We start from the raw sequence: 27,238 nt of genomic DNA on the forward strand, positions 1-27,238 counted from the left end.
GAAGTGGGCCGCCGCGCAGGCCGGGCCCGGGGGTGGCGGTGGACGGGAGCGGCGCCCCGCGGTAAGGGTAAGGAGCGGCGCTGCGGGTCGGCCCGTGCCCCGATGCCGGTCCCACCGCGCCGGTTGGCACGGCAGCGTGCGGAACGAGGGCGTTAGGGAGTGGCTGAGGGCTTCCAGCGCTGCGAGGCCGAGAGCCTCGAAAGCGGAGGAAAGTCGGGAGCCGATGAGGAGCCCTGCGGTTATCCCCGTAACGTGGGGCGGCTGTGAGAAGGGACGGAGCCGCCAGCCCGTCCGCCTGCTTAAAAATTACGGCTGTGAAAACGTTTCCTGGGTGGTAGCAGAGGGTGGGTTTGTTGTGGAAGCCTCGCGGTGGGCGGGTGTGTTTGTGCGGGACTGAGAGGAGCGCAGCGCTGTGCTGAGCTGCTGCTGCTTTCGTTGGAGGAGCTGCGCTTCTTCAGCTGGAGGAAAGGAGGCTGCGGGGTGGCCTCACTGCAGCCTTCTGGTACGTAAAGGGAGCCTGCAAACAGGAGGGGAGTCAATTCTTTGAAAGGGTTGACAACTGCAGGACAAGGGGAAATGGTTTTCAGTTGAGGGAGGGAAGATTTAGGTCGGATGTCAGGGGGAAGTTCTTTACAGAGAGAGTGGTGAGGTGCTGGAACAGGCTGCCCAGAGAGGCTGTGGATGCCCCGTCCCTGGAGGTGTTCAAGGCCAGGTTGGATGGGGCTCTGGTCTAGCATTAAATGTGGAGGTTGGTGGCCCTGCCTGTGGCAGGGGGGTTGGAGCTTCATGATCCTTGAGGTTCCTTCCAACCCTGGCCATTCTGTGATTTCCCACAAAGAACAGGCATATGGTGACTTGTTTCTGTTCCCTGCATCGACAGAGGAATTCCAGCACTGCCTGAAGTGAGCAGTGAGGATGCCGGGAGCGGGCAGCTCCTTGGTTTCTTCTCCTTACCTTACCCTGCCATGTGTGTGCTGGGGGCTGTTAGTGCCTCCTGTTCTACCTGACAAAAATGTGCTTTATCTCCCTGTATGGGTGCTCCCAGAGCTGCTTCTGGAAAGGAGATAGCTGGACCAGTGAGTAATGTTTCGAGGAAATATACCGTGGAATTGCACAATCACTGTGCACTGAGAAATGCTTTCATCCTCTTTTAGTTTCGTTTACTACTTTCTTCCACTTTGCTGCTGTTGCAACCACTGATAGGCGTGTTGATGCAAAACAGCGCAAGGACCAAGCAGAACAGCAGCAGAGGCACACAGCTGATTCATTCCCTTGGCTGCTTCCCCTCTATCTTCTGTTTCACAGCTTTATCAGCTCTCCCATTAGTGGAGGAAGAGCCTCCAGTTCCTGGAGATGACATTCACCTTAGGTTCTGAGGTAGTGAAGGTGAACGTCATCTCTCAAAAGGTGCAAGAGAAGTTTGCAACAGCGAGTTGTTCTGCTGTAAAATAGAGGGTGAGAAAATCAAGCATTGGTAAATGGAAAATGGTGCGTGGTCAGAATAGCTCCTAACACTGATGCCTTCCATACTGCCTGCTGCATCTTAGGGAAGGGACCAAGTGACTGCGATGCTTGGTTCTATCAGTGTGCTTGTAAACAATCCAGAATGTGTTTGGAATGTTATGAATTCTTAAGGGGGGAAAAAAAGAGAGAGAGTGCTGTTGTGCCTTTTTACCTCTCTGTTTTGAAGGTTATTTTCTTCCTACAGGCTTGGGGAAGAGAGATTGAAGGACTTGGGGCTGTCTGGGGAAGAGGAGGCTGAGGGGAGACCTTATTGCTCTCTTGCAATATCTGAAAGGTGCTTACAGCGAGAACGGGGTTGGTCTCTTCTCACTGGTGACAGGACGAGGGGAAATGGCCTTAAGTTGCACCAGGGTAAGTTTAGGTTGGATATCAGGAAAAACTTCTTTACAGAAAGGGTTGTTAAGCACTGGAATAGGCTCCCCAGGGAGGTGGTTGAGTCACCATCCCTGGATGTGTTTAAAAACCGCTTGGATGTGGTGCTCAGGGACATGATTTAGTGGTGGGTTGTTAGAGTTTGGGTAGTATGGACAGGTTGTGATTGGACTCGATGGTCTTGAAGGTTTTTTCCAACCTACAATTCTATGATTGTAGTGGAGAAGGGACTTGGAAGTGACAAAGATGATCAGAGATGCAAAACAGCTTCTGTGCAAGGATTCTTCAACTTGAAGAAGGGGCAGCAGGAGAAAGAATGAGAGATCCGTGGTATTCAGGGCTTTACTGCAGAAATGATGGTTTCTTGCCCCCTCATTCAGAACACTTGAGGTGTAGTGAAACCAGTGGTTGTTCAGGTGAAATATGATTAAACTGTGGGGCTGAATTATGCCCCTAGCCTTTCCCTTCTCACTTAAGAGCAGTTAGCTGGGTCTGCTGTTCCATTTAGCTCCGTGTCCTACTCCTGACAGCAGTCTGTAGCAGAGACCTAAGGAAGAGCATAGGGCCAAAGCAAAGCTGCTGTTGGTTGTGGGATAGTGAGCTAAGTGGGGCACTGGATGCAGGCTTGCTGCTTTTGCAGTGAGGATTGGCTGAGAGCTGTCCTTCCATTGCTTCAGAGTGCCTGGAAATACAAAAGCTGACCTTACCAAATATCTTCGGTTATCTTTCAGCACCAGGATTTCTCCTCAGAGCCTGTAAGAACAGCTGGGACTGCAGCCTTCAACTTCAGCATCTTACCAAATTCCCAGGGCACCCAGAGACACCTCATCCAAGTGGGAGTGATCAGGGCCTATGCATCTGCAGCGATTTCAGGTGTTAATTTGCTGTGAGAACTCTTCCTAACCATTCAAACTAAATGCTTTTTAGTTTCCTTTTGTCGTTGTTTCTGTTCTGTTTCTAATATTTTCATGGATTTCCATTTGTTTCTGTCGTATATTTATCTAATGCCTAAGTTTTGAGGCTGTTGTGATGATTACTGGATAGGTAGATAGTGGAAGTCTGTCCCCATCCTACCTTGCTTACGAGGTACAAAAAGGTGCTGGGGGGAAAAAGAAATCAGGTATGCATGGAGGCCGAGTGACTTGCCTGACATTAAGTAAAGTCTCAGTGGCAGAGCCAGGGGTAAAAAAAATAAAAATAAAAACAAAATCCCCTTATGCTCTGGTGTTCTCATTGGAGACCTCCCCTTCCATAAAATAGAAGGGATATGGAGCTAATTAAGGCAGGAGTTGACTGCTGAAAGAAATATGTGCCCGATTTGCTGGGCTGTGAGATTTCCTGCTTATTTTGTACTTTTGTCACTGGAATACTTCAAATCCTTTTTCTTAAAAATAACACCAGGCTATTCTCACCCTTATTCTACAGAGCTCTGGGCTGTCGGAGGTGACGTCTCAGACATTTGGAGTATCTCACCTCGTGGGAGTGGGAAACTGAAGATTTCTACTGTGGACTTGCACGGAAACCACAAAGTAAAACTTCAGTGACTATTGCATGGAGTGATGCTGTAAATAACTTGGAGGGGGGGGAGGAAGATTGTTCTGTGAAGTAAGTAAATGGCTTGTTTTGTCCCAGTCCTTCTGTTCCAGGTGCTCTCCAGATGATGGCAAAAATGGTGAGAAGGACGTGTGCCTTCTGTTCAGAAGGGGAGGCTGCTTCTATAATGTACGTTGCCAAAGAGCAAAATATTGCAGCTCATCAGAGTTGTTTGGTGAGTGGTTTTCAGCTGGGTGGTGCCTAAGGAGAGTGGAGAAACACTAAAGGGGAAACTTCTATTGCTTGTCCATTTTTATTATAATTTTTTTTAACTTTACAATGAACTCTGTCATTTTTTTCTTTCAGTTGAAATAGGAAGTATTCTCCAAGTTTATGATATACTGCACAAAGGTTCACTTCAAAAATAGCAGTAAAGATGGGTGCATCACTAGTCAGTTGAGAAGGGGTAATGGAAAATAGCTAGACCTGTGGGAGAACACATTTGTAAGAATTTTGGGGAGGGGGAGCACGTGACTGCAGCAGTTTGGCATATTGCTGTGTTTTCACATCTCTGTTCCTGGTCAGTGAGTGTTATAGATGCGTGCAGTCTAGCAGTAGAAATTCAGTCTTCTTGAGACACTGAATTGAGTGAACCATGTAAAAATATCTCTTAAGCTCGGAGTGATCCAAGAACATCGTTGCTTTCTTGGCTGTCAAAATGGCTCTTTCATGCTGGTGTCTTGATGCAGCTGGTTCTTGGTGTGCAGAATCAGTTGCAGATGTCCATATTCTCCCATCAGCGAGAGCTCCTTACTGGAGGAAGTGTGTCTGCTTCTGGAACTGCTTCCTGGCTTTCACTATTCCTGCCTTATTCTGGCAGGCTTTGTTTATATCCTTACATTTCTACTAATTTTTCAACAATGTTTCAGAAACATAATTAAGTGTTGGGTGCTCGGTTTGAAATCAATTTTAGGGCTGTAAATGTTGTGTGAATGATTTTTTAATTTTTTTTCTTTTTTACCCATAAGCAGCAGTGTGCTCTTGCAGCCCAGAAGGCCAACTGTGTTCTGGGCTGCATTAAAAAAGGGGTAGCCAGCAGGGAGGGGGAGGTGATTGTCCCCTTCTACTTGGCTCTTGTGAGGCCCCATCTGCAGTACTGCATCCAGGCCTGGGGCCCCCAGTACAGGAAGGACGTGGAGCTCTTGGAGGGGTCCAGAGGAGGGCACTAAGCTGATCAGAGGGATGGAGCACCTCTCCTATGAGGAAAGATTGAGGGAACTGGGCTTGTTTCTCTTGGAGAAGAGAAGGCTCTGGGGAGACCTCGTTGTGGCCTTCCAGTACTTGAAGGAAGTACTTGTATAAACAGGAGGGAGAACAACTGAGTGGGTAGTGATAGGACAAGGGGGAATGGCATTAAACTGAGACAGGGGAGGTTTAGGTTAGATATTAGGAGGAAGTTTTTCACCCAGAGATGGTGATGCACTGGAACAGGTTGCCCAAGGAGGTTGTGGATGCCCCATCCCTGGAGGCATTCAAGGCCAGGCTGGATGTGGCTCTGGGCAGCCTGGTCTGCTGGTTGGCAACCCTGCACATAGCAGGGGGGTTGAAACTAGATGATCATTGTGGTCCTTTTCAACCCAGGCCATTCTATGATTCTAATGACTTTATAAATGTGTCTGCCTTTGGAAGAGTGTGCTGCTTGGCTGCTTTTTGGCTTGAACAACTGGGCAGATAAGTTAGTCAAGGTGTGGAAATCTGTCAGCCAAACAATTTCTCCTCTTTACTCTGTGCATTGTGAACTTCATTCGCGCTTCTTAATGAGTTCACTTTCTCACCTTTCAACCTGTTCTTGGTTCATCTTTAAGTTATGTGAGATCGTCTACATGCAAGAGGATCAGATGTATAAAATCAGTGATAAAAGAGAGGGACATTTTATACATTGATGACTAACTGGCTCTGTTAATTCTTATCATTGTCCCTTTGTCTCTAGTTATTTTCCTCTGGATTTGTGGAATCTGAAGAGTATAACCCAGAAAATCTAGATTTAAGATTTGATGTGGAATCAGTGTTGAATGAACTCAAGAGAGGAAAGCGACTGGTAAGGCAGTTTCTTTCTGAATCTGCACTCAGTCCTATCTGAATGCTCTGCAGGGGGGTAGGGTGCACACTGAGGTTGTTTGGTCAGCTATGCCTGGGGAGAAGAAATTAAAGAAGGCCTTGTTCCTCCTGACCTAAGACTGGGGAAATTAGAAATTACAGATTTAGAATTAAAAACATCAATTTGACATCATACTTACTGAAATTCCATTATTATTTTTCTTAGTAATTGAAATTTATTGGGTTTTCTGGCCTTTTTTTCCTAAGAGAAAAAACTAAGAGACTTCCTTGAGAGACTTTGAAATACCAATCCAGTGCCTGAAACAAAATTATGTAACCCATAAAGATAAAGGGAAACACCGTTTCTTTTTAGGAGGAGGGTTATATATGTGAGATCATCGTCTTGTTTTGTTTTCAGCTCTTCTCCCTTCTTGGATGGAACTCATTTCTCTATGAAGTTAGTCTGAAAATCATAAATGCAACCAATAAGTACAGAAATAGATTGGGCAAGATTTGGAACGAGGTGGGGAGGGAAGCTGTCCAGTACCCTCATGTAGCTCTTTTTATACTGCTTAATGGGTGAAATGATGCAGCTGAGGCAAAATAGCAGAGAGATGAATGAAACACTGAGCAGGGTAAGAGTTTGGCTTTGTAAGCTGGATGCATTACACAGAGCTCTAAGTATTGCAATGAAAGATGGGACTTTCCTATAGAGGATAATATTTGTTTCCTAAGTTAGATTTCATTTTGTTGTAGGTTTGCAACTTCTGTCGCAAGAAAGGAGCCACAGTGGGATGTGAGGAGAGAGCCTGCCGCAGGAGTTACCACTACTTCTGTGCCCTGTGTGATGATGCAGCCATAGAAACAGATGAAGTAAATGGAGTCTACCGGTATTTAACAGTCTTTTCTGATGTGGGATGATCCAGGTTGTGGTGCTATTTGTCAAATGTATGGTTGGGTTTGATGGTTTTCTGAGCTGGTGGTGTAGAGGTTTGGGAAAAGGACTCAGAAACACCTCTTGTGAGTCTGTTTGCCTGTCCTGTATGGAGCAAAACTATAGCAAAGCTGTACTGAAGAGGTGCAAGAGGTCTGAATGAGAGAGAAGTTGTAAGGCAAGTTTTAGGAATTTGACTGCAAAGACTTTTGGACTGGATCAGTAGCATAAGAGAAGGGGGATATTTGTAACTACCGTGAAATTACTGGAGAGAAGAACGAGACTTGAAAACCTATGGCCATGGATTGACAGCCTTCTTCATGGTGAAATATACTGAAAAGTGTACCAGAGAGAGAATCCCTTTGGCGAGGGGAGAACTGGTGTTTTAAATCCCGAATTGCCACTGTTGAGATGATGAGCAGAGATCATTGAAGCGAACAGTGCATAATAGAAAAGAGAAGGCACATGGGGCTTTGTAAAAGGTTAGTAACAGTAGGGGTGGGGGTGTAAGCATAATGCATGGAGCCAGTGATGGTAGGGAAATGCTTCCACATAGGGTGGCCTGGGTAGTAAAAACTGCTGTGTGTGCATTATAAGAAGTCCTTGTGCTTATGAAGGTTGCTTTTAACTGGGAAAGGATAGATTTAAAAGTGTGAGGGGAGTTAAAAGCCACAACTGAAGGGTAGTGTTAGAAATTCAGGCACACTGGAGCACCTCTCCTATGAAGAAAGATTGAGGGAACCTTTGGAGAAGAGAAGGTTCCAAGGAGACTTCATTGCGGCCTTCCAGTACTTGAAGGGAAGAATATAAACAGGAGTGGGAATGACTGTTTATGAGGGTGGATAGTGATAGGACAAGGGGGAATGGTTTTAAAGTGAGACAGGGGAGGTTTAGGTTAGATATCAGGAGGAAGTTTTTCTCACAGAGGGTGGTGACACACTGGAACAGGTTGCCCAAGGAGGTTGTAGATGCCCCATCCCTGGAGGCATTCAAGGCCAGGCTGGATGTGGCTCTGGGCAGCCTGGTCTGGTGGTTGGTGACCCTGCACATAGCAGGAGGGTTGAAACTAGATGATCATTGTGGTCCTTTTCAATCCAGGCCATTCTATGATTCTATAAATAATGTGCCTCCAGTACTGTAGCTTTCTAACTAAGTTGTTAAGCATGCACAAGTAGTCTTTGTGCATCAGAATGAATTGCATGCAAAAGAAAAAGCTGTCTTGTCAAGGAAACAGCCTACTCTTCAGCACTTCTAATAATATTTTTTAAGTAAAAGAATGTTGCTAATTAGAAAATGGTGTAGTACGTGCAGTTCCCTTCAAAAATTGCTTCTTAACACTTGAGCATTAGTTGTGGCAATGACTTCTGTACTGAAAAGATAAGCTCAGCTATGCTCTTGACAAGGTGATGCAGTTTAAAAAGTGATTTGGGATCCTTCTGTAAGAAAGGTGTTGATAGAAGCTGGTTATGTTATCTAAAATCACTGTATCCAGAAGGTAAGGAGTGTTTCCAAGCTGCCATTTGTTGCATTTTGCCTCTTCCAAGGGATTCACATTGCTCACCTAAAAATGGAGGAAATCTTTCCATCCTGCATATTTGTTGTGCAGCGTTATAACTTGACTGGCAGCACTGGCATTTAAACAAGTTGTGGACCTGGCTGGTACAGGACAGGGGATGCAGAAGGGCAGTAGCTACAAAGAAGTAACATTAGTAGTTCAGTATTTTGTCCTGACAGTGTTTATCTTATTTTAATGAACTGCTTCAGGAAGAGTATTGCAGATGAGACGCTGTCTCAGTGTCAATGCCACCTGGCATTAAACGCATCTGAGCTGATTTGAGCAGTGAGCAGGGCCAGACAGTGGGGTGATAGAACTGTTAATCTGAAGCTGCCACATTCATGCCTGCTGAGGCTTCAGAAGTAACACCAGAAACTTGTGTGGGTGTGACTTCACTGCAGGTGCTTTCGAGGTGGGTAATGCTGGAGAAAAATCCTGATTACTTTTTAGAATGTCTTTCAATTTACATAGAATGGATAGAGGGGAAAATACTCAAATATCTGTTAAAATCAGTCAGCATAACTCTGTGTATGTATTCATTAATTCTTTTTCTCTTAAAATTGAACTGAACTTTCAGAGTGTTCTGCTCAAAACATGACCCAGGCAACAGGACCGATCACTACGGTGAGTTTCTTTTAATGGCTTCATTGATTTGTATCTGTTTTTAAAAGCGTGCATACTACAGTCAGTAACACATTTGAACAGACTGAGTGTTATTGCTCCTTTATGTTGAGTGGTGGGTTTCTGATCTTGCAGGAGGCGGTTGGTTGAGACCCACGTGTGCACCAGAAATCAATAAGTTCTGTTGATTTAGGAAATGTTTATATTTGAGCACCTCCAGATCTCCCCCAGAACTGACTGTGGATCCAACCCTTCATGGCAGGAAGGCCCAAGCAGCTTGTAAAAAAAAAAAAAAAGTGTGTGAGATGTGAGTGGTGCACAAACTGGATGAGCAAGGAGAAGGCTGTTACAGGAATGCTCACCTTGGCATTTTTGTCTGTAGCAATGTTAGAACACCTAACATCTAAGCATCTTTGCCATTCACTGCAGTAGTTCTTAAACATGGCCTTTCATTCTGAAGGATCCCAAACAGCTTTTTACGTGTAGCAAAATGCAATTTGTGTTAAAGGATTGCTTCCCCTGCTGCAGGAATACAGTTGAACTTGACGGTCCTGGTGCTTGCTGCATTTGGAGGTAGTCAGGAGTGTCTCTGAGTTAACCAGCTCTCTGGGCATGTTTTCCATGGTAGTCTGGAGAAAACAGTTGAGAAACATCCCCCTTGTTCTCGGTACATTCTACGTTCCTTTATGGAAATGTGAGGCCCCTGCTGTGCGATGGAAAGAGGATAGGGTACCTTAAGGGCCTAGAGATTTTGCTGCTCTGTGCTGCAGGGATGGAAGGGCAGCTTGAGCTTGGAAGTGGGCTCCAGCCTTTGCTTAGCTGGAAGTGTTGGATGTTTCCAGAGAGAGGCCTGATGCACATACAAGAGCTGAGGACAGTCTGCAGGGAACAGGAGAGGGTGGGTTGCTGTTTGGGCTGTGTTCCCTTGCTTTCCAAGGCAATTCCTAATGCACTGTAAAACTTATTAGGAAGGGCTGAGGAAACCCTAGTGTTCATCAAAGGTGTCCTGACAGACAGCAAGCCGTGCTTTGTGCCTATGCCAGCACTTCGTAGTGTTCCAAAATAGGCCACCCAGTTTTGTTTTGGGTGGATATGATTTCCTCTCAGGCCACAAAAAATACAAATGTACAGCACAGGGCTCAAAAAGAACTTGTTCTAACAGCCCTTACTGTACCAGCAGTAACTCCTCATTCCCAAGATGATTTCTAATAGGTTTAATGCTTACTACATGCTATCTAAGGCATGTAGAGCTATAAGGGAGAGAGCCACGTCACTCCACTGTGTTTAAAACCCTCAGGTTTTGGTGGTGGTTGTGCTCTTCTCCAGCTTTCTCTCCTTCTCTGCTTATGATGCTATGGTGGAGAGAGGCTGGTGTGGACTGATGGGGAGGGGCAGAGAGAAAGAAGCAGAGTTTGCAGAGATCTTTGCCACTAAAAAATGCTTTGCAGCTTAAATAACAAAAGCTCACTAATAACATTGCTTCCCATTGGGAGCTCTGAAGGTTTTCTAGGAGCAAAGGAAACTTAATGTAATTAGTATGCCTTTGGGACACCTAAAATAATTCTTTGTGTAGCCTTAGTTTTGAGCGTGTATTAACAGCAATGAGGATCGGTTGGAAGAAAAAAGTCAATTTTCACAGATTTATCAGACTTTTATTGTCTCTTGATTTCTAGATGCAGCTAATAAGAGGAAAAGACACGCATCGAAATCTTCCACCACCATGGAACAAATGGTAATTCCAAATTTAAATAGTTCTAAAACAGAAACCCGCATCTGCTGCAGCAAAGGACTCCTTTAGTGAAGTATTTTTGACAGTGTATTAAGAGAGACTCATGGGATTCTCTTGGCTCCACCAAAGCTTTCATGGGAATTCCCCCAAGTGCTGGGTGTCAGGATTTCTCCTTCCTAGAGGAGCTGGCCTGCAGCTTGCCTTGGGAAGAGCTGCTGCCATCCCCAGCTCTCTGCAGTAGAGGGTGCGATTTGAGAAGACATGGATGGTCTGAAGCTTTCAGACAGTACTTTCACAACTAGGTTATTTGTCCCCATGAATTTCTCAGCTGTTAAGTATATTGTGCAGGTCCAATAACAGCAGGTAAGAAGGGCAGTGTCCCTTGTTGTGCCTTCCTTAGAGATTTCTCCTTGAAGCAGTTTTTGCTTCCCCTTTTAGAAACCTGAATGTCTGGAGAGGGATACTGGTAGGGGTGTGGAGAAGCTGACTTGATTCACAAAATCATGAGCTGCTTTTTCCCTGCCTATTAACATGGAAGATATGGAAAACAGAGTAGTAAACATCAGTGTGATGTTAAAACGTGTTGATTTCTTTACAGAGGGCAGAAGAGACGGCAGAAGAAAACAGATTACGGATATTAAGAAGGAAAAGCAGCAGACACAAAGGTGTGACTGGCTTTATAGAACAGCTGCGTGCTACTGTGCTGTGTTGCATTGATGTTCAGTGCCTGGAGATGTTTGATAGCAACAATGCTGAAAACTTTAATTTCCCTTATCTACAAGTGACTTTTGTGGCAAGGAAGACGGTCTGATTTGCACAGTGACTGCGCAAGCTCTAGCCATGCAGCAGTGTGTGAGAGCTGCTCAGTGCACCTTAAATGAGAATGCTGTGGCTCCCTGGGCAGGAATTGGGATTCCTAAATATTGAGCTCCTTGCACTGCTTTCTGTCTTTATCCTGTTCAGTCCATGGTGCTGTCCAGAAAACTTAAATAGTGTAAAAGCACATCACCTGCTTTCCTACACTAGGGGGTATTAAGCAGCTCTAGGAATAGTGAATTAGGAGTTGGGGATGCATTGATTTCTGAACAAAGCCTGGAGTTTCTGTAAACTTATACCCAGCACAGTGCTTATATTCTCTTGACCACAGAAACAGCCTGGGTTAGAAGGGACCTCAAGGATCACGAATCTCCAACCCTCCTGTCACAGGCAGGGCCACCAACCTCCGCATTTAATACCAGACCAGGCTGCCCAGGGCCCCATCCAGCCTGGCCTTGAACACCTCTAGGAATGGGGCATCCACAACCTCTCTGGGCAGCCTGTTCCAGCACCTCACCACTCTCTCTGTAAAGAACTTGACCACTGTTGTTCCCTCCACAGAGGGCTGAGTGAGTAGCAAGAGGAGCCACTTGGGTGTGTTTGTTACTAGAAGTGGGCTTTGAACTAAAGTTTCAGTTTCTGAAATGAATGGGTAAAGCCCAAGCTGGTGTGCTCAGGATCTTTTATGTTTAAGAGCATGCGTGTGTTTGTGTTTTAACAGTCCGAATCGACTTTCTCAGGAAATGCAAACAAGCTGGGCTTCTGGATGACATATTTGAAGAAATGTTGGATACCCTTCACTTGGCACAGGAAAAGCTGATGGATGACAACACTTCAGAGACAGGTATAGAGGTCTGCGGTGACTGTTCTCACAGCAGAAATGTTGATCTGATTGCCAGGCGCTTGAGTCCTCGGTACAGAGACATGGGGCCTTGTTAGTACTTGGCAACTGGCTTCTGTCATGTTTCTGCAGCCGGGCAGCAGGTGGACAGAGGTGTTGTGTTTTGTTTTTTTGGCATAGAGGGGAGTTGCTGCTAACTCAGTGTGCTCTGGTAGGCCTTCTGACTTTTAAATTGTTGTACTCATTGATATGAGCTTTGGTACAACAGCTGGGGAAGGCCAGCTGTGCTCTCCCACACAGTGAAGAAAAGAGCAGTCCAGGAGAGAACCTCCTGATGGTCCTGTGAACTCTGCAGGCTTCCATTGAAATAAACACAGAATGCCTCAACTGGGAAACTGAAGCATAATTCTGGCATGGTCATTGACATAAGGCAGTGATAGCCATGTCCCCTGAAAATGTTGTCCAGAATTAGATGTGCTATGAAGTGTTTTCTTGGCTTTTCTTAAAACCTGAAGCAATTGCTGTAATGCAAGTTATTCCTGTAATGAAATCGTTAATTAATTAATTAGCGCTGCATCTAATGTTAGGTTACTACATTAACCCAAGGCTTCTGTAAACCTTTCCTCTGTGATATCATCATTTCCTGCAGAGTATGAGGAGACGGTAATATCGCTCTTTGACTGTGGACTGTTTGAAAACATACTGACAAATATTCATTCAGGTAAGTGAATTATGCTGTTAGCGCGGTAGCACTTGGTATGGTTTTAGTATAAAGGTTATTCTTCTGAGAGTTTTGTTAAAATTTAAAGAATTGTAGAGCATGCTGGGTTGAAAGGGACCTACAAGGATCATTGAGTTCAACACAGCACCATCCAACATTCAACTATGTATCTGAAAGCACCGTCCTTAAACTCCAGCAGCTCAGGGCTGTGCCCATTGCCTTGGGCAGGCCGTTCCATGCCCAGCATCCTCTGGTGCAGACCTTGACCCTAACCCCTGGCTGCTCCTGCCCTGACACAGCTCTGTGCCATTCCCTCGGCCCTGTCATTGTCCAGCCTCAGCCCCCAGTCTATTTCTAACTCTAAACATGTCAATTTCCCTACTCTTAGCAGGTCAGGAAGACCTAGTACTACTTCTCAGCATTTCTTTTTCTTTTTTTCCAAGCATAAAACTTAGTAGACAACCTTAGTACTTAGAGTACCTTCAAGCCCTGTATTGAAGTCATTGCCAAAACAATTATAGAGAACAGGCCCTGAAATGGAGTGCTGCCACTGAATAAAAGCTGTTGCTTCCTGAATCACCAGACCTAGTGCTGCAGTTACCTCAATGCAAGGTTCTAACACTGCCTCGTCCGAGGGCATTTAGTTAACACATCTCTGCTCACATCCCAAGTTACACTTGCTTCTTTCTCAGCTGCATATTGCATCCTTTTCTCAGCTTACAGGAGAGATGCCATTGCCACCTGCGTATGCTGGTGAAGGCTGTCCCCTCTCCTGTTCCCCACTACTTCTGCAGCTCAGATCTTCCTCAGCTGCCCTCTTCTGTTCTGATTCCATCTAAACTACTTTTAATTTCTATGTCAATAATAAGAATGCATGTTGAAGCTGATTCCAAATTCCATTAATTAGAGGGATGAGTGCCAAATGTGATGACTGACAAATAAAGAAAAGCAGAGATGAGGGGTCACAGTGCAGCACTCTAATGGCAGTGGTGTCACTAGGCAAAACTGAGCAGTAGAGGCCTCTGCAACCTGCCTGTTAATTTATAACACATTAAATATGCATTAATAACTGTTAATTAATTATAACTGTTAATAAATATCTAAACATAAGGGATTAAAGCTTTTATCCCTTTCTTTTCCACAATAGGGACTGAGGAAAAAATTCAAGAACTGCTGGAAAGCAGGAAAAGACTGGATAACCAGATTGAGCTACTGCAGGAGTTGAAAGAAGTTTCCCTCCCCTCCCAAGAGAGTACTGCCAGTACATCCAGTACAGTGTCTGAATAACCCCACAGCTGTCGGTGATGGTGTCAATACTCGACATTTTCTGATGATAGGAACCATATAGAGCACGTCTGGTCAGTGTGTAAGTGATTTCCTTTCCCCCAGGCTAGGGCCACAGGCAAAGACTGGATGTTTTTACTCATTTTTATACCTCACTGTTGCAATAACTTGAAGTTGTTACTCCTTAAATTTTACTGTGGATAATTGTATTATACATCAGCTGTAGGTTTTTTTTAAAGCTGAATAAAACCCTCCCCCAGGACTTTTTCCTTCAAAGACAAGGGACTATCATCAGCTGCCACAGAAAGCTTTTTCAAGTCACTTTAATTGCAGCAGCCTCTCCTGCCTATGTGAAGTGGCCACTTCCCTGTCTGCATCTGCACGGTGTTGTTTTAAGGACCACAGTGCTGCTCTGGCTTTCCAAAGAACTTCAATGAGCAGGACTTGCACTGAGAGAAGTCTTCTGAATTGTAAGCTGGAGGTTTTCAAAGTGTTTTTTGATTGACTGCCTACAATACTAGGTCTGCTGTAGCAGCAGTGGTAGAATGATGGCTGCAGGCAGACCAGAAGCAGTTGGGTACTATGCTCTGATCAATGTGTATAGTATAGAATGGATCAGACAATGGGACTGTCTTCTTCCTTTCTTTGTTAAGAAAAGATAAAACAGAGGGAAGTTGTATCCTAAGAGCTATTATATTAAAATGGTTTGAATACAGAAAAGCATTGATTAATGAAAATAAAGTGTTTTTAAGAAAGCTGACTGCAGTGATGCTTAGAAGCCCCACTGTTGCCTGGGATGTGGCCTGGGAGGGAGCAGGCTGTCACCCCCTTGGGTTTACTAACATAGTACCTCTCAGCGGCAAGCAGAAGCAGCACTGACAAGTATGGCTCTCACACTTCAGAATGGCACAACAGGCTCCAGGGCCAGCCTGCAGCCTCCTAAAACAAAAGCAACAGCCTTCAACACATTAATGTGGAGAAAAGATTATCTTGTTAGGAGTTACTAGGAGAAACATGAAAATGCACCATCAATGGAAAGAAGTAAAGCTCGTTCAACTCAGCCTAATTCTTTTTCCTTTGTTAGTTATTGCAAAGATCTGAATTGCTGATGAGGCCAGCCCTATATTGTTTCTCCCCTCTCACCAAGCTTGACCTTTAGTCTAGATTAGTTTAGAGTTTGCAGTCTAGAGCAAGTTGTGCATTAACAGTGCTTCTGACATGTGGAAGTGCTTCTCCACACAATCCTACACTGAGCTCTTCCTGTCATGCTGTAGAAGATCCCTGGTCTCTACAACACTACGAAACCCTTGGCTCTGCAACACTGAGCAAAGGTTTACTCCAAAAAGCCAATCTGCACTTCAGATTTTAACTTTTCTACCCTTTATTTGGAGACAGCACAATAACATCCTTATTGCACATGGTACAAACACTAGGTGGCACATGGCCACTGGGAAATTACAGCATCTGTGTTTTCCATCTGGACTCATCAGCAACATGAACTGCAGTCACCAGGTACTGTGCTGGTACCTACAGGCAAGCTTCAGGCTTTCTGAAATGGAGGTCACAGGTACACATCAAGCACAGTCAGGTCAGTAAGATTCAGTAATACATAGTCTGTGAGGTTTTCTGGTTGTTTTTCTTCTGTTTGTTTTAGTAAATCAACTTAGAGGTGACATGTAACACAAAGCTTGACATTTTCTTCAAAGAAGTTTGCTTGTGAAGAGTTAGTTATTAAAAAAAAAAAATTATTGCATGTAGTTTAAATTTATGCAATACTTAATTGAAAAAAAATCAAACAAATGCTTTCAGAACAGTGTATTCTTTTTCCACTAAGGGAACCAATTAAGTGAAGTCCAAGTGGGAAATCTTCCCATTAACTAACTGTCATAATAAACATTACTTAAGCAGATTACACAAAGTATACATTACAACTTATATTAAGTTATACCCAAATATAGAATTTGGCTTCAAACAAGATCTGCTAGCCCCTCTCTTCAGAGTTACTTTTGTCAGTTACTTCTGCAAGCTTTGAGGATGCATTGTTTTTGCACACTTTAAGCACCAAATACACTTGGTTAATTACACGCAGCAACCAGCAATTTCATTCACATCATGCAACTGCAATAAAAGATATCCATGCCCTTTGGCTGTTTATAACCCAGAGAGCTAATGATTTAATTGACTTCATTCAGGGGCTCTGAGCCCTTAAACAGTAAATTTAAAATATTAACAGGCAATGCTAGAAACAGGATTTCCTAGCCCAAAAGTCCTTAACATCACCTGGTGTCTCTTGGGTGCTGCAGTCTTTACTCTCTCCTTTGTGAGGAGCTCTGGTGCTAGTTCCTCCATCCAGATCTGCTAAATGCAAGTACACTGCTTGACAGTTTTACAGCACTGAGTAAAAAGAACATTTTGCTGTGGCCCTGCACAGCTTCTGCTGCAAGACACCAGGTAACACTTTTACCCACGCAGTTACACTGACCTGTTACATCTGCAAAACATCCTATAGACGCCTGTCACTTACAGCCTCAATTCAGTTCTTAAAGGCTCCACATTTACTGGCTTTAGCAATGAATTCCTTCAGCAGGGGACCATCCATTTGCCAAAATGCTGTAGTTTGTGTCACTTCGGTCAAGTGGTTAACACAAAATTTAAAGCAGAAATCCTCTAAGTCCTAAATAGAAAAAAAAAGAAAGAAGTCTCATTATCTTTCTTCCATTACAGAAACTTACATTCAGCCTTTCTAGGCTTTACTTCCGCACAGAACCAGACAAACTAATCCAGCACCTTTCAACCGTTTCCTCCCTCCTCCCAGCATCCCTACATAAACACAGAAGAAAATGATTCTACCCCCACTAACACAGCTATGAGGACAGAACAGTTATAGTTTGGTTTTCCCTATACAGCTGCAGTCACATTCCTAAAAGAATAGCTGATTTTTTTTGTATTTTTTTTTTTTTATAAGTTTCCTCATATGAACTGTCTCATTTACATTTACTGACAGCTGTTAAAACCCAATACAAACAACAGGAATTGCTAGGATAGCAAAACATAAACAAAGACTGTGGATGAAGACAATTCAGCTCTTTCATTCCATAATATGAACTCAGATCTATGTGTAAGGCTGCTCAACTGCCTACTTAATTGTGTAAAGCCTTCAAGTTGCACATCACCAGGCTCAATGCAAGTGTATACCAGGCAACATTAAAGCAGAGTTTAGGCAGAAGACCATGTGCTCATTAGAAACAGACTCAGGTTACACAGTGTTTTACAGATGACCCAAGTAAAAATAAAGATACACTGTGGCACAATACAGCATTTCTTGCAGAAAGTTTGCTCTGGAGACTACTTGGAAGAGCCTTCCATTTAAGGATTTGAAAAGCCTTCCAGAGAACTGTCATTGCACCCACATGATGTCAGAGAGAAAGGATGTCTAAAAAACAAAAGACAGCAGTTGACAATGTGATGCTGACCACAGAATGCTTCCCACTCAGACTGTTTGTTTCCAGCTCCCCTATGAGGAGGAGGAAATCAATTCCTCGTGGTGCAGAGCAAAGCTGCTATAAGGAAGATGCCACAGCCCTTCCAGAACAGCAGCTCCCTGTTCTGTTCCACTTCCTTCAGTGCTTCACCAACTTATGGAACTGTGCTTTCTACATGAGAACACACCCCTCCTCCTTAGCTCAGCAGACTGAATGCTGCAGCAAGGCACAGCAAGTGTGCACAGCTCTTTAAGCCACCATAGGAATGACAGACTGGTTATTATTCAGATTTTCACTTAAGGTCAATAGTGACAACTACAGCAACTGTGTGCCAGCGAGTTCTTGACACAACAGTGATACAGAAATGTGTCCTGGCCTAACACCAGACTTTCTGAAGCTGCAGATCTTGACTTGTGTGGCATCTGTGCAATGAAAAAAGACAAGCTTATTAGAACTGAACACTGAGGGTTTGTTTTTTAAGAACAGAATTAACCAACATTTCAAACAGAATTACATCATACACATCACAGTATTTTGCACTGCTTTATTAAAAATTCATATACCAAGTCAATGCAATAGAAGTGTATAACAAACAGTATTCTTTCACTGTTAAGAAACTTCAGAAAATTCAAAACTCTGTATCAAAAAGTCTGAATTTCATTTGTGGATGGATGCACTCCCAGCAAGCTGTACTTAATACAGATTTAAGTGAAAAAAGCCACAAGTACATCCAATGATTAGTTTTAACCTTACAGTCAGAAGAAAGACCTGAACTAGTTCTAGCCACTTCATCCAGTCACTCAGTCCCCAAAAGCATAGGGGAGTTTCATGTCCTAAAAGCATTTTAAATTAGTGAAGTCCTTTTACATGCTGTCTTCCAGACACCCAGACTCTTGAATGAACTACATCAGCCAAGCAATTTCAAACTCTGATCTACTATTACTATACATCTTTAATTATTGTTTTAAACAAACAAGGCAGCCCTTCAGTATTGCCCATTCTCTCCTTGATGTAGCATTTGGGCCAGCTTTCAATTCACTTCCAGCTTCCCCTTACAGGCAGAATCAATCACACTGAACACCCATTCCACAACCAACCTTCTAAGGCTAAAGTACAGAAAGCTTCCTGTTTTCCGTGACTTGCACTGACACAATCTTTAATCACCACAGAGCTTAAGCCATAATTCAGACTCTAAGACAGCCCTTCACTAAGGTACATCAAACTAGCAATGCACCACAAGGCTCTGAAGTAAGTCTCTGAAGTAGCTGCATTAGGGGCATTTCATGCCTACTGACAGCTATCAAGTGCAAGAAAAAGCACAGAAATCACTGAGAACCAACTCTCTATAAATAGCAGGTTAAAAACGAACTAAAATGCAAATATGATGCACAGATACTATTTTGAGCACAAAAGACTGAAGAAAGCTCAGGGATACTTCCTGATTACATGACAAAGCTGCGTGCCAGTGATCTCCTAATGCAATCACACATTCTGCAGGATGTTTCACTGGCCTTCCTCCTTTTTCACATGCTGTTCCTCAGTCTTCAAAAATTAAGTTCATAAAGCAGCTGTAATCTTGCCATTTCATAAGCATAATTTAAAGAAAGTGTATTTGACTGTAGTTAAAATAACTCAGAAAATAAACCACTCCTCAGATCCTACCACTACATGATATCATGTGTAACCCACAACCTTACAAAATGGATAACTTGAGGCTTACAAGAGTTTCTTTCCATAAGGGGATTTTTGCTTTGTTTTTAAGCCCTTCTCTTGTTTGAGAGTTAGTCTTTACCTTCTCTTTTTTTGAGGCTTTTTTCCTCCCACAGAAATAAAAACTCATGAAAACTGACATAGTGTTCTAGACTTTCACCATAAGCTAAGCAGTGCAAACACTGACAGATACCAATTCTCTACCTGCAACTTCAGTCATCTTTAGACATCTGTGTACCAGTTCACCTTCCCTGCACCCCTCCTCTCCACCAAGTCATATCCAAAAAATTTATATAAAAACCATATTTGCAATGAAGCTCTTAATTCCAAAGGCAACATTCTCAAATCCTAGAAGTGGCAGATAATGCTATCTGATATTTAGAGCTAGCTTATATGAAAACATGACCGACTGCTTTCCTCCACAGTTTAGGTCAGAAAGGAGCCACTTATTTAAGAGATTAACTTTGGAAGTTTACCTCTGCATCATATCTGACAGCAGCAGATAGCAATGAAAATGCATTTTCCACAGTAATCCCTCTCTTGATAATGTGCTGACACAGTTTTTTCAGTCTATTTTCACAGTATGAAGTAGCCAAGTCCAAAAGTCCTGCAATTAAAATGCCATCATATTAGTCACATGCAATTATTTCTGCCCTTTCAACAATTTCCCAAGGTTGCCCAAGGAGGTTATGGATGCCCCATCCCTGCAGGCATTCAAGGCCAGGCTGGATGTGGCTCTGGGCAGCCTGGTCTGGTGGTTGGTGATCCTGCACATAGCAGGGGGTTGAAACGAGATGATCACTGTGGTCCTTTTCAACCCAGGCCATTCTATGATTATAAGTTTACTCTCCTGTGGTACAGGCTGCATCTGCATTCTGCATGCAGTGCTACATGGCTATAACACACTTCTTGCAAATACTTTTATAAAAGAGTATTTTACCATCAGATAGGAAGAAAGGCCTTTTATTATCCACATGCTACAATCCTGCTAATCTCAATAAATAGGTGAGCTGTTCCACTGATTTACATACCTAAATGCTTGATAGTGGTGCTGTTGCAAAACCAGCACAACATGAGCATAAATGTACCACTGTAAAAATCTAGGCTTGAATCACAGTTTGTTCTTAGCTTTGCTACCCAAGTTTCCATTATTACATCTAGACAAATCCTTTTGTATTATCCTGTCTTATACTCAGTAAGGTGTGCAAGTACTTCACACATTAGTTCTGCTGTAGCAAATTTGCTGCAGTGGTTGTTCAAAGGCAGCACAATCAATCACCAGAAAAAAAATGCATCATAGGACTAGAAGCCTATATTAATACATTTATTCTTCATGCCCTTTCTCAGTTTCTCTGGATGCTACTGTCTAACAGAACTGGACCACAACAATACCTATAGCATCTTCAGGAGGAAGGTCCACACTGTCTGTATACAAGTACTCGAGAAAGGCACGATACACAGGGTAAGAAAACTGGTCTACTTCTATCACTTCCTTCATATCCTCATTCCAGTAGGACTGAAACATGGTTCTGAAGTGTTCACACCTAAGAGACAAAGACACCACGTGGAGCACTATTGTACGAACAAATGAATAAAACATTCTAGCCTCTCAGAAGCACATATTTGGTGCCTTCTACAACAGTCACATATATGTTACCGTATCTTATCAGTAAACGGTCCAGATTTTGGTTCCAGAATAAAGTGTACATTGTTATACTTATGCATCAAGACAAAACCAATTCAGCCTATGCTATAGAATCATTTCAGTATACATTGCAATCAGACTAGCTTACCAAAAGATATTATTCTGGTAACAACAAATAGACTTAATGAAAACTGAGTATGGACTGTTTTAAGGCAGTTTTGATTCAATGCCTTCTACAATGACTTCAAGTGGTTACAGATACACAGATAATATATATTGCAGATTTAAGGCGTCACCCCCTCCTATTTCCCCTCTCCCCTTAGAGGGGACACTAAAAGGTTTTATTGTTTAAACAGGAACTGTGAAATACAACCACTACCTGATTTTTAGAACAGCTTTATGAACATGGATGTACTTTCCATCCACTCGGAACTTTAGGTCTGAGGTTTCTGGGCTGTCAAATTCCTTCTTCAGAGACTCTGCTACTGTTAAGAAGTCTTCTTGCTCTGCAGAAACAATTTTTAAACAAAGAAAGCATGTGTAAGCACCTTATACAGAACACATACATCACTGTAATTAAAGCTAGCCACTGAAGTAACTGAACGTCAAGGAAAATAGGTCAGCATCAGGGCTCAAATGAATGTATCTATTACCCTTTTCTGTAGGCAAGGACTGCTCCACAAGGTGCATGCAGCAATGGTCAGCAGTCCCCATTCCAGCTCATTACCCAGCACCAAGGAGATTCTCCAGTACCTGAAGAACTTCCTTTCTCACTCTCCATGCACAGACCAGCAGTGAAATTGGCAGCCTTCTGGCATCTTAGCAATAGTGCTGGGTCAGCTCTGCTCTGCTTTCGCACCTGGATCACACCAAGAGATACCAGCCTGCATACTCATCTCTGGCCAACCTGCACCATCTACAACTCACTCGAGACACGGTGCACAGCAACAGCCTTCAGGTTGGCTGTTTGAGTCTTTGCCAGAGCTCACTAATAACAATTATTGTTGATGCTGTTATACTCAATTTATCGGTCAATTATGACAATACAAGACATGCTGCAAGAAGGGAGACTGTACTGAGAATACAGTACCTACTTTAAAGGATAGAGAGCTTTGCAACTTTGGAAGGGGATTAAAGCTGTGAGATCACAGCTCTTTGACAGTTAATACTAAGGTCTAATGCAGTGATCTCAGAGAGGTCCTGTTTTGTACCCCTAGAAATCCTAGCAACATATGCAGCACAAGCTGGCTAAGATTGAGTAAAGCAAGATCTCTAAATTTTTAGATAACCCAACTTCAGCCCGTTATTTTAAGCATCTCAGAAGTACAAAGAAGGAGAAAACAGAAGAAAGGAGAAAAATGCTTCCATTGCAAAAAGATGCAGCTTGTCTCCACAGGACTGTGTATAGATCATCCACATGCTAACTACTTTTCATAATTAGGGACAGTTTAAAATGTGTAACAGTATATCATATATATAAAAGTAAGTGTAACAAACTACTGTAGCAGATGTTATATTTCTGCCACAAAAAAAAAAAAAAACAAACTCTTGTAGTTTACTCTGCATGGATCATACACAGAGTTGACATCTCACTGGGACTAAATAAACCACACTCCAATACCCATTCACTTACTCATGTGATTTTTTCCTAGGTCACCAGCTTAGTTTAAGCTACGCTGATGATGGACTTTCACCCCAAATACCTTAAGTCCATTCCTCAAAAAGGCTGCAGATTTGAACTTCAGTACAGCCAATCCTGAGTGAATGACTTATTTCTTTGGCAGAACCATCATAACTGGAAATAGAACATAATCTTTATGCAGAGTTAGCTGTCACTAAGAAAAAGCTGAGAAAAGAAAAAAGTTTTCAGAGCCTGTATGAATAAAACAGGTGGAGAAGGAATGGAGATTAAAAATGCTCAGAGAATTACTGTTTTTGATGTAAATATTGAGTAATTGGGAATATTAGGTTAAGAATTAAAATGCAGAAACAATATCCAAATACCTTCCATACTCAATCTGAAAATACTTCATAAAAATTGAAAATTTAAGTTACTGAAACTAGGAAGGTGCCAATTAGAGCCTTCACTAGCAGGAAAAGACAACAGTTCAGGACAACCACCAGACCTCTGCAAAAGGCAAGAGTAACAAATATTTCATAGGATTAGAAAACTGAGGAAGTAGGATAAAACAAGACTTGGATTTGCCCAGAGACTGATCAATCCAAGCTGATCTTCTGTCTCTGGTAAGCTTGTTTAGTTTTCTCTATAGATGAGATGCTGTTATTTGGACCACTGCAAATAACAAATAAATGCAAAAACGTGCTAAATGAGAAATTATCGTGGAGAAGCCAGGTTGGGAGAACTCTTAGACAGTTACAGGGCTGTCTATAGATAAGAAAAATACAATGTGTAACATGCAAAGGTAAAAGTACAAGTCCGGAGAAAAGGTTACTTTTGCTCTCCTAGCATGCAAGATATTTGCTCTTTCCCATTCATGCTAGTAGAATAAATATGAAGGAGGAAAAGCTAAAGACAGCACATACAATTCAAAGTCATTAGAGACCAAAGTAACAAAAGTCAGGAGCAATCTTCTGAGTAGAAAGTTTTAAGAGTGATAAGTAATGCTTACTGATCCGGGAGCCATTTCCCTGTCTTGAGCTGAAGCTCAAACATAGGAAATGCACAATTTTCACAGTGTAAACAACAGGGCACTTTCTGGACATTTACTGGCAAACAATCTTGTTAACCCCATTCTGGATCCTTGGCTAACACAGACTGTTTCCTTCAGTAGAAGGACGGAAGAGAAATAAACTAAGAAACACCACCACCACCCCCCAAAAAGAACTAGTTTTAAATCAACAGTTCTCCTTAAAGCAAGAACCACCCTGAAACAGAAGTGGTATACTGCAGTAATAACCACAAGTGTGCACAAAGGTTATAACACAGAAACAAATGTCATAAGAATATTTAAATCAACACTATTTGGCTTTTTGAACACCGGCTGCCATCTCAGAGCTTGTTCTCACCTACTGAGAGAAGACGCCACATAACAGCAGGGGTAGCAAAGCAAGCAAACACATCATCAGTGCAGGCAAAGTGAGTGAGGTGGGGAAGGACAACAGACTGGCCGCGGCACTGGCCCCACATGTACACCTGGCCGCTCTGCGTCTTGGCAGCCGAAGTGTGAGCAGAGTGGCAGGCTGCAATCTCCACAACCCTGCAAACAGAAGAAACCTTGTAAGACACTTCAAGGTATGGAACTGAGTGACCTTCTAAGCACTGCACTAAAATAACAGCTGAGCAAGATATGTACTGATACTGCTGCACTTCTTTGCCCTGCACCAGCACAATTCTGCCTGACCAGATAATTATTTAAGAGCTGCACTGATGTTTTCAGATTACTTGCAGATTTTATTCTAATCAAACATTGCTTTGATGCTGTCTGTTTTATTGGACGTTTCTCCATCTCTTCCATAATCATAGAAAGGAGATGAAGAAAAACAGTATTTCTCACCCTCACCTTTAAAAGCAATACACATCAGATACTTATTCTCAATGATAAATGCTTATGGAACTTGCAAACCTATAGACAGTGAACAGTCCAGAAAGTTATAATACCTCTATAGTATTATAGAGCACTTTACAGAACTTTCAAAACAGACACAAAAATTCTCTCAAATTAAGATCCTATGTATTTTTCAATAAGCCTTTTCTTCTTCTGTCCCTCTTTTCATCCTCGTCCCCCACCTCCCTTATGTAAACAGAGATCTGACTTACTGCCTGTGTTTCTGGCTTCCTGTTTTGCTGTTATTTTTCATAGAATTACAGAATCATTTGTGTTGGAAGGGACCCTTAAAGGCTGTTTGGTCCAACTGCCCTGCAATGAACAGGGACACCTACAGCTCCATCAGGTGCTCAGAGCCCCTCCTGCCTGACCTTGGGTGTCTGCAGAGATGGGACATCCACCACTTCCAGACAACCCGTACCAGAGCCTCACCACCCTAATTTCCTTCCCTTCATGCTGAAACTCAGTTTGGAACAAGCTCCTGCTAAAATGAAGCACAGTCTGTTGAAAGTGAATACACACTTAACATCTCATTCTTAAAAAGCTATTATTGCCTTTTAAGTAAAGTCTTATGTGTGCTACTGATGCACACATCTGTGTTGTTCCTCCCATTGCTTGCAGAATCCCTATCCTGCTATTTGGTGAACCAAGAAGAATCATGCTTCCATTAAAAGGACTGCCAAGGATATTTTCAGCACGTCTATCCAGACAACAAACAAAAAATCAGGGGAAGTCCTAGGGTAAGCTCAAAGCTTAAAGCTGTGCTTTCCTGGCTTCCCCCCATGTTAAAAATGCATCAGTGAACTTTGGTTTTGTGCTTTCCTTGTTTCAAAAAGCAAAAAAAAAAAAACCCAAACAACTCCGACACAGACCAACTGGGACAAATAATCATATAACAAACAGTCTAAAAGCACGCATCTCCAAGTGTTTATTCTTTTACAGAACAATATTCTTGATAAGTCAGCTTTTTAGGTCATATACATTTTAGGTACAAAATTCTTTCAACATTGAAGACCAAGATCTAAGATAACTTTCAGTACACGTACTGGTAATAGGTGATATGCTTGCTTAGTATAAAACAATACTTTTGTAGTAAATGTATGGTACAACATGATAAGTGTATACTTACAAAAATTCAACAAGTGTATCTTCAAAACTGTCTCCAAGCTAGCACAAACTTCAGTCTAAAAGATTCTTACAAGCTATATGGGCAAAATTCTTTAAAATAATATAAAATGCCATCCAAGGAACTGTCAGCAACTTTATGCGTAAGTGACAGAAGAGTTATATAAATGAAAGGATCAGGAGAAGCATTAATATGCTTCATGGGAAATGACAGCTCACCCACTTGAAGTACTGTTTCCAATAGAGTCAAGTCAAGCAAGATGAGAGAGTTCAAGTGACTTGCCACTCCCTTAAGATTCTACACAGAACTTGAACATTTTCTTGCTCCTTTTTTCCCTCAGCCTCTCTTCAGCAGAGAGATGCTCTAGCCATCCTTGTGGCTTCCTCTGGACTCGCTCTACAGTTCCAAATGAAATATTTCACTTTGCTTCACTACACCAGTTTCTTCACAGACAAGCCAGCCTCACCTCAGTGGTTTCTGCTGCGTTGGCTTCTTATTCCAACCCCCCTCCAAACTTTTTAAAGCCCTTAAATAATCCCAGCATTGTGCACTTTTTCATTTAATGAAAAGTGTGAGAAACAGGAAAAAAAAAAATAGGAATGACTTCTTAGAATGACTGTCCAGACATCTTCCTCAGCTATATTTTTTCCTCCATTTGCATTGGAATATAAGAAAGTCAGCCATGAGTATTCCTTAGATAAAAGGAGATTATAACATAACAGATACACAAGTTAAGGGATTTATAGACCATGATGTTTCCAAACTAAATTAAGACTATCTTCAGGTATATACATGGGTCCAGACAAAAGGGAGTGAGGTCCATGTTTGTAAGTGAACAGCAGAAGAGCTGTAAGACTTACATCCCAAATATTCTAAGAGTGCTGAAGGAGTGCTGACAAAGGTCAATCCTTTACAAATCTGAGAAATTGCTAAATGGTACCACTGATAAAAGCAAGAACATTTAGCCACAGCTCTAGCAAGCTTGTAAATTTAGTTATGTTTCCATAGTTGACCATTGTTCAGAAGCACTTGTCCAAGGCTGTTTCAGAAAATTGATTTTCCCATTTGTCACTCCTTCCTGCCATCATCCCCTCCCCTTTAATGTAGGCCTCAATGCAGCTTAAAAGCTCGGCTCTTTGATTTCATAGCTCCAATTTTTTTTTATTTTTATTTATTTATTTATTTTTTAATTGAAAGAACCACATTTTGAAAAGCCAAACACTTGGTCATTCTTTTTCAGCACTGGGAAAGTACAAAATGTTTACTTTCAATAATCTTTAGAGAGAGCAAAAAGCATTCAGTCTATAGAAAAAGTTACCATGCTTTCAACATTGGCAACAGAAATAGAATAGAAACCCCAAATGCACATGCTTCCAATGCTAGAGACCACATAACACGTACCCAAATATATCAACACAGAAACTGCTTCAGAAAGATTACCTTTCTTTTTCCATCATGATCTGCAGCGGGCTTAGCTGGTTACTTTTATTGCCAGTTCCCAGCTGCCCATAAGTGTTAGCTCCCCAGGCATAGAGCAAGCCCTCATCTGTTAGTGCTAGAGTGTGTGCATAGCCACAGGCAATCTGTAAGTAAATGTATAAGCGTTATTACTAAACAAAAAAGAAACAAGAACAAATTACCACACACATTACCTTAATCTAGCTGATGTTAAACACCTCGGG

General features: G+C 42.4%; 2 protein-coding genes across 12 annotated transcripts in view; one reads left to right on the forward strand and one right to left on the reverse strand.

Moving 5' to 3' along the window:
- PHF11 (PHD finger protein 11) lies at positions 1-20,642 on the forward strand. 7 transcript variants are annotated; one of them, XR_016462031.1, is made up of 14 exons: positions 5-67; positions 1,709-1,875; positions 2,628-2,769; positions 3,322-3,425; positions 3,529-3,618; positions 5,420-5,527; positions 6,283-6,416; positions 8,593-8,639; positions 10,310-10,368; positions 10,964-11,030; positions 11,903-12,025; positions 12,672-12,743; positions 13,891-14,109; positions 20,567-20,642. XR_016462031.1 is itself a non-coding variant. In XM_090132004.1 (13 exons), the coding sequence occupies exons 2-13, from the start codon at positions 1,855-1,857 to the stop codon at positions 14,028-14,030; spliced, it is 1,107 nt and encodes a 368-aa protein (XP_089988130.1). In that variant the 5' UTR covers positions 5-67; positions 1,709-1,854; the 3' UTR covers positions 14,031-14,382. The 7 variants fall into 7 exon arrangements, 6 of the variants coding, with proteins under 6 accessions (XP_089988168.1, XP_089988130.1, XP_089988141.1 ...); XM_090132004.1 differs by lacking the exon at positions 20,567-20,642 and having other exon boundaries at positions 13,891-14,382; XM_090132042.1 differs by lacking the exons at positions 13,891-14,109; positions 20,567-20,642 and having other exon boundaries at positions 1-67; positions 11,922-12,025; positions 12,672-12,745.
- Positions 15,391-27,238, reverse strand: part of RCBTB1 (RCC1 and BTB domain containing protein 1) — a 21,166-nt gene continuing 9,318 nt past the window's right edge. For 3 of the 5 annotated variants that reach the window (XM_031615818.2, XM_031615820.2, XM_090131994.1), the window contains 6 exons: positions 26,997-27,139; positions 23,892-24,082; positions 21,244-21,370; positions 20,612-20,763; positions 19,696-19,826; positions 15,391-16,701 (listed from right to left, as the gene is read on the reverse strand). In XM_031615818.2, coding sequence (XP_031471678.1) covers positions 16,561-16,701; positions 19,696-19,826; positions 20,612-20,763; positions 21,244-21,370; positions 23,892-24,082; positions 26,997-27,139 — 885 coding nt within the window. In that variant the 3' untranslated portion in view covers positions 15,391-16,560. The remainder of the gene's footprint in view (positions 16,702-19,695; positions 19,827-20,611; positions 20,764-21,243; positions 21,371-23,891; positions 24,083-26,996; positions 27,140-27,238) is intronic. The other 2 variants (XR_016462021.1, XR_004170144.2) reach the window with 2 other exon arrangements.

This window comes from Phasianus colchicus, chromosome 1, assembly GCF_987193195.1.
Source record: "Phasianus colchicus chromosome 1, bPhaCol1.hap1.1, whole genome shotgun sequence".
Classification (NCBI taxonomy): domain Eukaryota; kingdom Metazoa; phylum Chordata; class Aves; order Galliformes; family Phasianidae; genus Phasianus; species Phasianus colchicus.

What these genes read in the sequence shown, in the direction of transcription:
- PHF11 (XM_090132004.1), top strand. Translation starts at nt 1,855, where the DNA reads ATGGCCTTAAGTTGCACCAGG. An exon ending in GAAAAGCAGCAGACACAAAG is followed by an intron (nt 11,031 to 11,902) that starts GTGTGACTGGCT and finishes GTGTTTTAACAG; the next exon opens with TCCGAATCGACTTTCTCAGG. An exon ending in TGACAACACTTCAGAGACAG is followed by an intron (nt 12,026 to 12,671) that starts GTATAGAGGTCT and finishes CATTTCCTGCAG; the next exon opens with AGTATGAGGAGACGGTAATA.